Source organism: Brachyistius frenatus, unplaced genomic scaffold (genome assembly GCF_029030835.1).
Source record: "Brachyistius frenatus isolate BFR_SWC_R1_liver_20210118 unplaced genomic scaffold, ASM2903083v1 Contig_2, whole genome shotgun sequence".
Lineage (NCBI taxonomy): Eukaryota > Metazoa > Chordata > Actinopteri > Embiotocidae > Brachyistius > Brachyistius frenatus.
Window position 1 is genome coordinate 3,418,241 of NW_027210601.1, and position 14,600 is coordinate 3,432,840.

Below are 14,600 nucleotides of genomic sequence, written 5' to 3' on the forward strand. Positions count from 1 at the left end.
AGGACATGCACACACATGGACACACACACACACACACACACACACACACACACACACACACACACACACACACACACACACACACACACACACACACACACACACACACACACACACACACATTGGCCCACACAACCCAATAGCCATTGACAACAGTGCCCTAGCAACCATTGGGCATCATGCCAAGCCACTGAGGTTGCCTGGTAGTGTGTTCCCATGGTAACATTTTCTGCCTTTGTAAATAAGGTAAGAGGAGAGCGAATAGGGGGGTTAGGGAGAAATTGCACTATAGACTCTCATTTTATCTTGAGAGAGCAAATAATTTATGGTTTGTGAGTAGATGCTAATCCTGTCCCTGAACCAAGCTGCATTCTTACCGAAGAGGTGCAGTAGCATCAGTTGGAGTCTCAGGCCCAAGTCTTCACCACACACAGTCACATCCAGTTATTTTTTTTTCAAAGAGGACAGTAGAGAAGCATGTAGCCTTCATCCCATGTCTTTAAATTACTGCTTTCCTTTCAAATTTTGTGAAAGAGTAATGATGTAGTTTCTGGTGAGGAGAGTACTTCTCTATTTGCTTGTCTATCCACATGTTTGTTTGTTTTTTTGTCACCTACCCTAGTTTTATTTAACTGATTTAATTGGATTTTTTTTTTTTTTTTAGATGTGTTTTAATTAAGAAACAATCACATTGACCCAAAAGGCGAGTATCCCCGTGTTACATCAAGTGGGCCAGCCGTGGTCCTTGGACCTGAGTTTGAGAACCGCTGTCTGAGGCCGCATTCCTGTTGAGCTGGCACTTGCCAGTTTATTTGCTATCACTGGGCAGATTTCGCTCCTCTCTGCCCCTACATTGTTTGGGTGGTGCTGTAGTTTCTGTGCGTCACTTCTCAAAGACAACTGGTAGAGAGCCACCAGAAATCTTTGTTGTAGCTTTAGGGACGAAATGTTTTCATTAATAATTGTGGTTTCTTTAATTGACAGAAATGGCTTGTTGTGAGGCAGATGTTGGCTTGATTTTAGTAATCGTCTGAGCCTTTCTCTCTCCAGTTAGGAAATCACTCACTTTTTAGGTTATTGATGCCTTTCCTCTTTGACCGTCCACTGTTGTTGACGCATTTCATGAATTTAAAATACATTTTTGATGCTTGTTCAAATGACACCAATTCTTTAATTCTTGAGATTGCTATTGTCAGTAATACAAGTTTAAAATGTCATACAATATAGCCATGAATGTTAAATTTACTTTAGGTGAACAAGCAACAAAATATCAGATTTTGACAATTTAAATTTTGAATTCCACAATGAATTCTTTTCTTTGTCGTTTTACTGAGAAACTGTCAAAATTCATATACCATAAATTAGAATCCAACTATACAGTATTTTGTATTAAATACATTTATTTTAAATTATGTGCTGGAGCTGTCAGTTAAATTGATTATGAGGTAGGTTTTGGGGGAAATTAGATTAGAGTAGTAATTTCACTAAATTTAAGGCATTTTCATCTGATGTTAAAAATAGCAAATTTAGTTCTGCTTAGCATCAAAACTTTTTAACTTCTGTTGCATTACAAGCTATTTATCTTTTGGCCATCTTGGAATTTGGCAGTGAGTTCAGCAGTGTTGCTTTTGGGCCAAATTGTTATGTTGTCAAAAACTTTGGTTATCAATACTATGTTGTCATAAGCGAATAAAACATTAGTACAAGAGCTAATACTGAGTAGTTAATGTTGACTTTAACCACATGCTTCATGTGGTATAAAACGCTGCGAGAGATTTGGGTTTAAATATTGTCACTGGGCAAATATTTTGGGGATTATTGTCGTGCAGTAATAATAATGGTAGCGCAGCCTGTTTTCTACGGTTACATTCAAATTGTCACCATGTACCTAGCGTTATACTTTGGTTCAACATGATTAATTTGTTTTGGCTCTCTCAAGAGGGCGAACTATAATTCTCACAAAGCTTCACCTGACCCGACACCAGCCAGGATCCGGCCTCATAAGCCACCCGGGCCCCCAGTGCAGGGGCTTCCCACACTGGCACACAAACACGCCCAGGCAGATTGGCAAAGAGCTGGCATTGGCACAACCATGCCGCATGCATGCGTGATCTGACTGTGAATGAGATGGTGAGAGAGGTTTAAAAAGGGGAGGAGTGGAATCAAGGGGACGAAGTGGGTGGGGTGGGGGGGGGGTAGTTGGTATGAACAGAGAGGTTGTCTGAAAAAAAAAAAAAAAGTTGTAAAAGATTTTGAGGCATGAAATGTTAAGTGATAAAGGACAAATAAGAGGCACTTCTGGAGGCCGGAGGACAGCCAAAGAAAGGACATGAAGGGTAGGCGAAGGGAGGGCTTTCAGACTGGCAGAGGACAGTGGTGAGAGGCGAGGTGAATAGGTTTGGATTTGGAAGCTGGCCAGTAAAAAAACAAAAAAACAATCAATGTCTCTATTAAGCATATGGTGTTTTCAAAACAGCCACTGCCGTAGTTTGTGGTGCATTGTGAAAAGCATTTTTCTTTTAGTGATGGCTAAATGTTGGATCTTCAGCGTGATTATAAGTTTAGACAGTTTACAAATGGCTTTTATTCCTGATAATGTAATTGCCATTCGTCATCTTACACACATTTACCTTTGCTGTGCAATAAATATTAATATGCGGTAGAGTGAGTTACCTTTTGAGGAATAAGTGTGTGTTTGAATCCAGCTCTGTGAGCGAGGCTGTGGCCATCTGAGACTTCGATATCTAAGGTTGTATTTTTGGTGCATTGACCAAGCTGAGTAGAAGGCCCGGCAACTCAGCTGTGCAGCAGCTATCAAGTAATCAATGAGTCCTTCAGGCACACAGGAGCAGTGTCAAAACACAGCCATTGACTGCTAACAACAGCCAATTTGCTGCTTTTGCAGGAGATCACCTCAGCTAGATGTCGAATGTGTGGGTGCGCCCCATTATTTATGGAGTATAATGAGGGAGATTGACTGGATAGTGCTGTTACTCCAAATTGTCTTCCAATTACTCACCCATTAGGTCCTATTTACTTCATTGAAAACTGTTCTACAATGCACCAATTTCTACGTTACACTGAATGTACCTTGTTAAACAGCTCAAGTCAGCTTATCCTGATGTGATGTGCAGACGAGTCTGACACCATCCTGAGATTCTGATGAGGAGAAAGTAAATACATGAACCAGAAAACGTTAACCGAACATAGTCCAGTGAAAATATGATATTTAGATGTGTTTACAGTCTGGAGGTACAAAGTTTCAACTCCTTCATGTTTATTAATTCTTTCATTCATTCATGCATTCACTCATATTCGGTCTATCTGTGGTTGTTAGGAGGCATGGTCATTTCTTCAGGTGACACTCGGCATCATCACGGGCCTCTCCGCAGCATCGCTTCACTCTTTAAGTTGCTCCACATCTGTGATACGGTGTGCCCTTAATATAAAGACCAAAGGCCAGTGAAGTGTTGGTCACTACTGCCGCAAAGCTATTAGGTAACACTCAACAGTCATCTACGCCAGAAGGTCAGTTTTGCCTTTTTAGGAACACGTAGCTTTTCGAAGAATATTTGTATCTACTGTATGTATAGTCCCAGTGGAGGGAGGCAAAAGGAACAACAAAAGTCAAAATTCACAAAAGATTGTCGTTAATTGAATGTCACACAGGCGGATCACGAGTGTGAATTGTTGACATTTGTACGACATGAAAACATGTTTGTAGCTGTTTCAAACGCTCAACTCAGAGAGGAATGACATTCAATAACAATATGAACACATTCGGTCCGTCTGTCCTTGAATTCATGTGGCATTCATGTATTGTGCTCAGTTTTGAACACGTTTAGAGTGAATAAAAAAAATTGCAAACCCTGCTTATTATCACAATGCGCCATAGTGCAGTGGGAATACAAAAAAAAAAAAAAAAAAATCCCAAATATAACTTAACAAAGGCTCCAGAAAACAGAAAAGGCTTAACTCTTGTTCAAAAAGAAGCGAGTTGGAGCCGACCCCATGTTATGTAGGAGTTTGTTACAGATTTATAGAACTGCAGTTCAGACAGATTCACTAGCAGTAAATAAAAGTATATTTTAGTTTGAATTTCATGAAATTTTGACTTTATATGTACCATCAAAGTAGATGGACTATGTTCAAAATAAGTATCAATATACAATATCAGTGGATTTATGCCAAACATTTTCCAATGTGAAAATGTGCTGCTTTTTTTTTGCCTCATATAAGTGAATAATATATCTTTGGATTTTAGATTTTGACATCGACTTGGATTCTGGATATTTTCTCCACTGCTGGACATTTTACTGTCAAATTGCCCAAAGAAATGCACAAAAGAAATAAGTGATGATGAAAAGAAGTTTGATGCGACATTAATGTAATAACAACACAGGCAGGTTAACAAAGAAGTGCTTAACTAATCTGTTAACCTTGTTCAGAGACTGGCAGCACTGGACTCGAACTATTGATTGTGTAAAACAATAACAGGAGAAGAGGACTATTACAGACTTTAACCTCTGACAGACAGCACAATAGAGCTCAGTAGTGCTGAATCGAATCGTTGAGGATATGGAAGATTCCAGCAGCTCCTTTTGCAGAAGTAGGTCAGGCAGACGCCCACAGTAAGCAACTGCAGGTTAAGTGCCTGTCTTTGTATTCAGAGACAGTGAAGGTCTGCCTTGGCCTCTGGTGGGGGGAGGGGGTGTCTCTGTACTGTGTCTACCCACAAGAGGGAGACAAGTCCTCAAAAATACCCAGATTGCATCATATCAGTTCCAACCTTCTCACAGTATTAAACTTTAGATCTCGTAGCGACTGACCACGTTTTTCTTTTCTTTTCTTTTCTTTATTTTTTTCCAGCAAGTTTTATTGTTAGTTTTGTTTCATGTTAAATCAAATGAAGATGATGAAGATAATGTAGTACACATTCTCAGAAGATATACAGTAAAACATAATGATAGTGTTGACCTGAAAGAGAGCTTTGCGATGAATTCATGAGATCATGAATGAAATAGGACAGGCAGGAGGGACAGATGACAGAAGAGGACAGATGACAGAAGAGGACAGACTTGTAAAAGACAAGGAGACGCTGCATGGAAGAAGAAAAGGCTCCAGCGCTGACCCTCCTCCGGTGCTCTGCAGTGTGAGGTAGTTGGTTGTATGGTTTCGCATAATAAACAGCCTGGAGATAACTGTACAACCTTCTAGCTTTCCCTGCGGAGTCACCCAGACGTCACATGAATGCCGTGAGCCTTTAAGCCTCTTGATGTGGTAAGTATGAAGACTGACAGGAAAAGGGACAGGAAGTTAGAAAATGAACAAACTGCCTTTTAGGACCACGGGCAAAATTTGTACAATTCACATTAAACAAGACAAAGTAACAAAGGAAGAGAACGTTTTCCGTTTTGCAGTTAAATTAGACATCTGATTTTATTCAGGTTTAGCAGAATATCCTCTTTCTTTGTGTTTGATTTATATATTTATTTATACACTTTTTCAAGGTCTCCCCTGCTCAGTGCCTGGTGGACGTCTGTGTCAGTGAAGGGCAAATAGAGATGTACCGACCAAAATCACATCCATTATCAGATCCAAAATAATTCTAAATTCTCCTTCAGCAAATTCAATTTCAACCCAGTAATTAGAACCAAGCCACAAAACTGTCTGAGCACTAACTTTAAATCGAATACGTCTGAAATACTAATCAGGTTTTGCCGTCGAGGTCCAGCTAATCCAGACATCAATATACCCACCTTGCTCTGCAGTGCTCTTTGATTTGGTATTTGGTGCAGTCCAATGGGGTATAGAGCCAGCTATCAATAGCGGTTTGTTGCTGTGCTTTCTGAGCACACTGTGCTCAGGAACACCGAATGGCTCCTCAGACGACGTGTGATGAAGAGTCTTAAAACCAGGGAGAAGGCAAATTCTATTCGCCTTTATTCTAATCCAAAATATAACATTTAAAGTGTATATCCGACATTGGATTTGATTTCCTAAAATTTGAAAACGACACAAATATGAAGAATACAAATCTATTTTCTGTTTCATCTTAAAAACCGAGAGAGCCGTGCTGGAATTGAAGCCGTTTTCAGTTTCGTATTTATTCTGTTGACACAAAAGAAAATCTCCAAAACGAGCGATCAGCGTGATCCCGCTGTTCTCTGTAGTCATGGCAGATAATGACAGTGAGCGCAGACATTAGTATCAGTGTGTCCTGAAGCACAAGGCTGTATGTGAACTTGCTTACTGCCTCCTCCTCCTCCACCTCCCCCCCCCCCTTGTCCCCCAGTGTGTCTGGCTAGTGGCTCAGACACCCAGTATCCGCATTGCGTTGCAGTGCTCCAGCGAGGAAGGGAAAAAAAAGAGCACATATCAGCAATCTCTGCCGAGCACTGCTCTTTTCTGTACGCACACAAAGAAACGACTCCCCGGCATGTTCCAACTCAAGAGGAAATTCATCTGTCATGATAGAGCCGCTCGCCTCCCGCTTGTTTTAGAAAATGTGGCCGAATCCTGCATTTTGTTTTTACATTTAATACACACATATCAGTCATTTATTTTTAAATTTCATCATCATTTGATTTTTCAACACAGCTCTATTTTCTCCTTACTTTATTCGTTTATATGTATATATACATTTGAGGCCTTCACAGCCACATGAAATTCAACATTTTTAATTTTTTTATCGAAATTGATTGCAACAAATTTTAAATTCTCACGCAGCTTAAGTTGAATGTAATTTTGGGAGATGCTCCGTTAGGGATGCAAACACGCAGCTTTGTGATTTAGTTTATTGACAGCTTTCTCATTGTATCACCCTATAATAGTGGATATTTGGGGATTTGCGCAACAAAAGGCTGGTGGATTGATGCGTGAACTGTACAGATTTCAGACCGATAATGAAATATGGAAGAAGAGCAGCAGTGTTGTGGTCAGAGCTTCTGGGAGGTTAATCACCTTTGGGCTTGCTGTGGCTTTGATCCTCATGCTGGGTAAAATCCACAGCCTCCTTCTGTGAGCTCCCTTCACTGCCTCCCCCCCCCCCCCCGTTGTTCCCTCCCTCCCTTCCTACACACACACACACACGCATGCATGCACACACACACACACACACGCACACACACACACACACACACACTGAACGCACGCACACACACACACACGATGTATGAGCTGAACACGTTCAAACACACACACCAGATGTATACACACACACACACACACACACACACACACACACACACACACACACACACACACACACACACACACACACACACACACACACAGCATCATGTGAAAGTAGACTTTTTTTTTTTTTTTTTTTTTTTTTTTTTTTTTAAGGCGAGACAGGACGTCACGCCTGGAAAAAAATGTGAGGGGTTAGAGAGTGAGGGAGAGAGGGGCAGAGACGAGGAGGGAAGGAGGAAAAAGAGGGGAAGGGCTGAGACGGAGCAGGAGGAGGCGGGGACAGAGTGATAGAGAGTGTTCAAGCAAGAGAAGAAGAAAGAGCGATAGCTGGAGATACTGCATGCTTGCATAAGTATGTGTGTGTGTGTGTGTGTGTGTGTGTGTGTGTGTGTGTGTGTGTGTGTGTGTGTGTGTGTGTGTGCGCGTGTGCGTGCGTGTGCGCGCGAGAATGTTTGTGTGTGATGTATGTAGGTGACAGATTTATGAAAGGAGGGGCTCATAGCGCTGTTTGTGGTTGTTGGTGGTTGGGTGGGGGTGTTGGTAGAGCACCAGATAATGGAATCAATGCAATTGTCTGTGTGTGTTTTACTGTGCGTGTGTGTGTGTGTGTGTGTGTGTGTGTGTGTGTGTGTGTGTGTGTGTGTGTGTGTGTGTGTGTGTGTGTGTGTGTGTGTGTGTGGTGTACCTGCCTCATAGACATTGCCTGTTCGGACTCTAATCGCCTGGAGAATTAGTGATGTGACTTGGCAGAGGGAAACAGCCACAAAACAGAGCCAGGGACAGCGCCTGGGAGAGGGATAGAAGAAGAGGAGAGACAAAAAGAGGAGAGCGAGAGAGATGGAGGGGTAGCGAGAGGGGAATAGCTTTTCTGTTCGCCGCCGCATACTGCGCTCAGAGAAAAGGAAGACTGCGAAGATTGGGCAGGATAGGTTTTTATCAAGCGCTGTTTTTTTGGGTTTTTTAACCACTGGATTAATTGTTGTTGTTTTTTTTGGGGGGGGGGGTTTGTCTCAGGGGGAAAATGGATCAATAACTCATCGTAAGAGTGCGTTGTGTTGCATGCGTGTGCGCGTACCTGCTCCGCATACATGCACTTGTTGTATGCATGTGCACATGGACATGAGTACAAATGCGTGTGCGTGTTCTTGTAAGGAACACCAGGCAAAAGGCAAATGGTGAGTTCAGAACGACTTAAGCGGGCCGTCTAGCAAACGGAGACGAGCAATTCGACTGACCACGTCCGCCCGCCATCTTCCTTCATGTTCGTCCGCCTTCACGTTCATTCTATTTGATATGGGTTGCCTTTTTTTTTTTACGTGAGAAAATCTCACTTTGTCCTCCTCTTGCCTCTGGTTCACATCCTCCGTTCTTTGTCTCTCGTGCTTTTGAGAGCAACAGAGGAGCTCATAAAACTGGGACAGAGGGAAATATCTCACAGCACAGAAACAAAGAGGAAACGGAGAGAGACAGCAGAAGGCTTCATGTTCTGTGTTCCTTGGTGGAGTCGCATGTTTTCATGCGTGTGTGTGTGTGTGTGTGTGTGTGTGTGTGTGTGTGTGTGTGTGTGTGTGTGTGTGTGTGTGTGTGTGTGTGTACCTGGCCAGTGACAGGTTTTGGGCGTCCAGGACGTGCTCTGGATTGCTGGCAGATGATGAAGCTGTCATCTGGACAGACTTACATGTCATGGAGTTTTTCAGCTGTGGAGCAGTTGTTTAAACCCTGCCTCGTGTTCTTCCTCTTGCGGTATCTGCAGTGTCAGGCTTGTGTGACATTTATTTTGACTAGGGAAGAGTAAATCAGTGTTACTCCCTGGAGGCTGAACATCTTTGTCATGGGGGAGTGATTACATAATCCTGTGAGATCACAAGGCCTGTAGGAAATATAAGACGACAGTGTTGTGTGCAGCGCCAGCCACAGCTGTCTGTGGATGTTACATGTATGTACACATTGTACAAGCAAAAAGTCAACCTGTGTGTGTGCGCGCACGTGCCTATGAAATGTATGGCCGCTGTGTTTGAGCTCATACAGGCCGGATGTTCATTGCATCTGCAAATCTTGATTTATTCATTAAATTTGAGGATTTTTTTTTTTTCTTTCTCTTGTGTGTGTGTCTGTCTTTAAATGCTTTGTCTATGTGTCTGCCAGCAGGGGGCATTTTGTTTCAATGTGTAACTGCACAGACCTGCACTGAATAACAGGCACCAGCTACGTCAGGAGAAAGGACATTGGATGGGCCCTAAAAATGAAAATAAATACCGTGAAAATAATGGATATGTAGGTATTGAACTGTGTGCTCTAACTTATTCTGTCTCTTTTCACAGGATGTGATCCGGTCCGGTTTGTGCAGACGTGACGAGACAAAATATTTCATGTCGGACGGCATCGACATCGTTAACAAACAACGGTAATCACCCCATGTGACGTCCTTCATTTTAGAGCTGTATTTCTCCTAAAGTATAAGATGCTACATATCTTTTAGGAATTCGATTTCTAATTGAAGTGCAGGTTTAATAGTCAGACTTAATTTTGCTCAGCTTATATGACAAAATAACATGAACAAAATGACATATTAACTCTGAAATACATAAGGCAACAACCTCATATCTCATGAAGTAGTTCACCGTGTAAAAAATATCATAACTTCCTGCAATATTAATGACACTGTTGGATTTTACCTGCGGACGAGGCTGGTTTCACTGCCGAGCATCAGCTGCTCCCTTTGGTGTGCTTCTTCGTCCCTGAGACCCTTAACCTGTGATGATATGAAAGGTCACAGGTGAGGTCCTTGGGAACAAGGTGGCGTGCATTTACATCTGAAGGCCAAAACATTTCGTGGTTTTAGACCAAAACAAAACATCAGCCTTTGTAAGTGATATGTTTTAAATCATGACATTCACAGATATCAGAAATATATATATATATTTTTTAATTTTTTTTTAAAATTTGTATTTATTTTTTTAGCTCCACGTAAGAAATGAACTCAGAACCGTCACACAGTAAGACGTTTGGACTGCGTCCGCTCATCTGGAGAGAATTCCCCAAACTTTCCACACCTCGTGGAAAGCCGAGGAGAGACCAGTGTGGTTCTCGGGAGGGGGCCGTACCTCTTGGCCGGCTTTGTGCGCTGAATACGTTCACGTTTCAATAAAAAGACAGCCAAGGGTCGTGACCCCGATATATGATTCACATGGGATTCTTGGTTTCCAGAGACTGAGAACTACACCACTCTAGACCGGTAATCATGAGACAGGGCTGACAACGATGCAGATATTTTAAAGGTCGTCACACTACCGGAAAATGATGTTATAGTTTTGAAGAAAATAATTTGCTGAGAAAAAAAATGTAAAAAGGCTGCATCAAGTGATTATTGTTTATTTCTGCTGCCTTTAAATCTGCTGATTAGGTTAATTAAAAGGCACAGAATAGTAGGGGATCCTCATCACAGTTTCCAGGAGCTAAAAGAGGATTATTCAGATGGCTCGTTTTGTCCTGCAGTCCGAAACGGAGCATTTTTGCTTGAAAAATAACCCAATCAATGAACTGATTATTTACCAGAATAACTTTCTGTTGCTGGACCAGCTGGACTGGTCGTGTGGATGAATGATTTGCACTTTGTTCTGGATGTTTCTTTTCATTATTTAACAATGTGACAATAAAACTGAGCAAACGGTTAAAATAAAACCTTGTACTGTTTTTGTGAAATATGACCTAAGTCCTATAAATAATTATATTACAAAATAAAATGTAATAAAACGAGTTCTTTGACTGGCCTTGCTGGTATCTTGTGGCACACAAGCAGCGTGGGGTACATAATACGTGAAATAAGATGAACTTTTTAGTTAAGTTAGTGAAGTTCAACAGGCTCCTGCAGGGAAGACGAGTTCAACTTCTGAGGTGAATATATTTGGAGTGACGTGGCCCTCTTTCAGGCTCTCGCCCTGACACTCGGCCAGGGTGGCTCAGTGTTCCCTGGCTCTCCGCCCTCTGTGTGTTTGTGCATCCCAGGACAGTTGACATTGATTGTGCAGGAGACAGACTGAGACACATTAGTACCCAGCTCGCTCCTGCTGCTGAAAAACACATTAACTGGCTGCATTGGGAGCCCCGTCTGGTAACCATGGCAAAGCACACAGGCAGGGAGGAGGAGGAGGAGGAAGAGAAGGAGGAGGAGGAGGAGGAGGAGGGTTGAGACGGGGCAGCGGGTTCAGCGCGCAGTCTCTCAGGGGTTGTCTCTCTCAAATGCTTCTTTCCTTTCCTCTGGCCATTTCTGTCATTTTCTCTCAGCATCTCCTTGCCTCTGTTGAGCTGACAGCTTCTCTTTCTGTCGGTCTGTCGCTCGCCTCCTCACACACACACACACATCTCAACACATTTGCATACTTCTTTTTCTTCTGCTGCATTCTTCTTATTGACGATGACCTCATCACTCTGCCCTTACCTCACACTCCACCCCCGCACCCAACTACTCAGTTCAACATAATCTGCCACTCTCTAATTTGCCTTTTTTTCTCTCTCTCTCTCTCTCTAGCCTTTCATGTCAGTGTGGTTCCTGTTTAAGGCGCCATAAAGACCAGAGAGAGTTTAACAAAGTAAAAATGTGGAATAAACTCAGCTCGAGTGATACTGACAGACTATCTGAAGTACGACACATTAGCTTCTGATTATCCACAACCATACTCGTATTGATATGTAGAGTATTGCTTCCATTTGTGGTCATCACACAGCCCTTTTTTAAAAACAATTTTTTATAGCAGGCATGTTATATATTTTTTTTTAATCAAGTTATTTATTATGCATCTTGTACTTTTGCTGCGGTGACACTTTTCCCTGCACGGGATCCATAAAGCTGATACATCACTTACACCCTATTTAGATCAGAATTAGGGCTGTCTTTGGTGGGTTAATGGTTTGTCTTTTTTAATCATACAGTTAGGCAGGCTACCTTTGAGTATATATATAAAGGTACTTATATTTAGGTATTGTACTAAACACAATTTTCATGTGCTTGCACTTTATGTATTTGCATGCAAGAAAACTTTGAGACTGAAAAATATCTATTTCATACTTATTAATTCAATGGTAAAACCTCTAGTCAACTCATAAATTTACTGTGACCACAAGAAGCAATTACAGAAAAAGGGGAATAATGATGATGGTTGAACAGCACTGCAACTGGAGAAATAAAACAAAGTCCTTGCTAACAATAGCCAGCATAAACTGGTTGATCCAGATAAGGTAAGACTGCAGCAGCTAAACACCTTAGTGTACAGTGTACAGCGACTAAGGGTTTGTTTTGTTCCTTTCATTCGTCATTCTTTAACAGCCATGAAAATAAAATGTAACTTTGCACTGAAATATACTTACAGCCCTTTTTTTGTTGTTGTTTTGTGTCATGTACATACGAGGAACCTAAAATATAATTGCACTCGTGCACAATCTGTGATGCAATCTGCTGCAACAAAGACTCCCTTCCCTCAACACAGCTCAAGTTTTTGGTAATCTTCCCACTAAAAGAACTCATCATAAGCTGACATTTTACTCTATAGCCTTTAAATCATCATGTGATGAGCATACAACTTAAAAAGGACTTCTCTTTCTCTTCAGAAAAAGCCACGAAACCCACCTGTTTCTGCACGTGGACTTAACTGAACGCAGCTGTGCACACACACACACACACACACACACACACACACATCTTTGACATTAATTAAATTCCTGCTCACAAATTGATTCAATTCTTCTTCACACAGGGTTCTGTAATTTACTTTACTGTTTGTAATGTGGCAAACATCAGCAGACTTTTCTTGTACTATTATTAATATTAAATGTTATTTCTAGTACTTTATTATCAGATTAGTGACATGTTTCTTTGCATAGAGTGCTACATGGTTACATTAACGTCTCTATTGTACATGTTACACATAATGTGTTGCCCTTCTGCGCACCAATGTCCAATAATTATAATTATTTATGCTAAACAGGTTGGCCTGTAGGGGGCAGACCTGAACCACACTCACAGTACTTAGTTTAGATGGCAACAGTCTATGGTGGCAACAGTTATTGTAGTAAAATACTCCAATTTTAATTAAATAGGATGTGTGTGTGTGTATTTATTCATTTCTCATATTTTTTTCTAAAATAATTATTTTATCTATCTTATTTTATGTACACATATTTGTAATTGTTTCTTATGGTGTGCACCTTTTTGTGTTTCTATGCTGCTGTGACGACCAAATTTCCCCACTGTGGGATTAATAAAGTCTAAAGTCTAAGTCTAAAAAAAACAACCAATAAATTAGTTTGTTTGAGTGTATAGTGAAACCATTTACTCCACTGCTGTACATGTTAGAGGCAAATACTGTAAGATAAATCATGTAATTTATTTGACAGCTGCTAGTTTTCTTCTAGAAAAAAGTATGTTGTGAGAGTTTAAACAAGCCAGAATTAGTGTTTGCTCCAACACCTCATAAAAAAAAACGTATTTTTTTGCTGCTCAGTTGCTGCTTATGAAAGCAGCCCCTGCACAGTTTAACACAGTTAAACACTGCTCACAATAAGAAAAGCAAGAGTAGGTGCATTGTATGCCAAACAAATATATTAATATAGTATACTCCGTACACGTCAAAACCATTCTCAAAATTAAACACAGATTGAAAGTTGAACGTGTATTGAACCAAAAAAAAAAAAAAAAAAAAAAAATTACACGATTAAAAGTTAAATAGAAAAAAAACTGCACTTGAATAAGAGTGAGTTTTTTTGTTGTTGTTTTTTTAGGCGGCTGAGCTGGGGCGGAACTGAAGCTCGACGCTGTCGTTTCCTTCAGAGCCTCCTAAACGTCACGGACGGCCGGAAACGGTCGCAAAATTCAACAGCCATCAACAGCAACAATAAACGCATTTTCACGTCACGGTAGGACCACTGAATCAACGTGATATGAAAAATTAAGCTCAAACAACACTGCGGATTTGTTTAAGGTGAGACACGCACCTCCGGTGACGGCGGAGTTTGTACCTGCCGCGCGGCACGAGCTGCTCCTTTGCTGCGTCGATATTTTTTTTTATTTTTTTTTTTATTTTTTTTTTTTTGAAGCTGACTATCACCTGGAAAACAATCTGTTGTTTTAATTTAGTGCGCTTTTACGTTACAGTCAAGGGTGCAAAGGTTTATTCCGAGTTGCAAATGTGTTATATCTGTAAATATGCAGCTTAGAAAACGCGAGGTTAAATGTCCCCCCCCCCCTCCACGACGTTCACTGTGCACATTATTGATCGGACGTGTCGGCACTTTTTTTTTTATTTATTTATTTTTTTAACGGTTTTACTTTCCCGCGGTTACGAAATTGTGGTCCAGAAAATAGACGTAGCCCCCATCAATAAAATACAACCACGCCGAGTCTGGCGTCA

The 14,600-nt window shown here is 41.1% G+C and overlaps 1 protein-coding gene and 1 long non-coding RNA gene across 8 annotated transcripts in view; both read left to right on the forward strand.

Annotated features, from left to right (window-relative positions):
• The window catches only part of LOC138618305 (chromosomal protein D1), a 34,643-nt gene that overhangs the window by 16,953 nt on the left and 3,090 nt on the right, over positions 1-14,600 (forward strand). For 6 of the 7 annotated variants that reach the window (XM_069693967.1, XM_069693984.1, XM_069693977.1 and 3 more), the window contains 2 exons: positions 9,519-9,601; positions 13,972-14,106. In XM_069693967.1, coding sequence (XP_069550068.1) covers positions 9,567-9,601; positions 13,972-14,106 — 170 coding nt within the window. In that variant the 5' untranslated portion in view covers positions 9,519-9,566. Of the gene's footprint in view, positions 1-9,518; positions 9,602-13,971; positions 14,172-14,600 lie in introns of those variants that run through there. The other variant, XM_069694022.1, reaches the window with a different exon arrangement.
• Positions 9,998-10,950, forward strand: LOC138618358 (uncharacterized). Its single transcript, XR_011310720.1, has 2 exons — positions 9,998-10,062; positions 10,159-10,950. It is a non-coding gene; the product is annotated as an uncharacterized lncRNA (long non-coding RNA).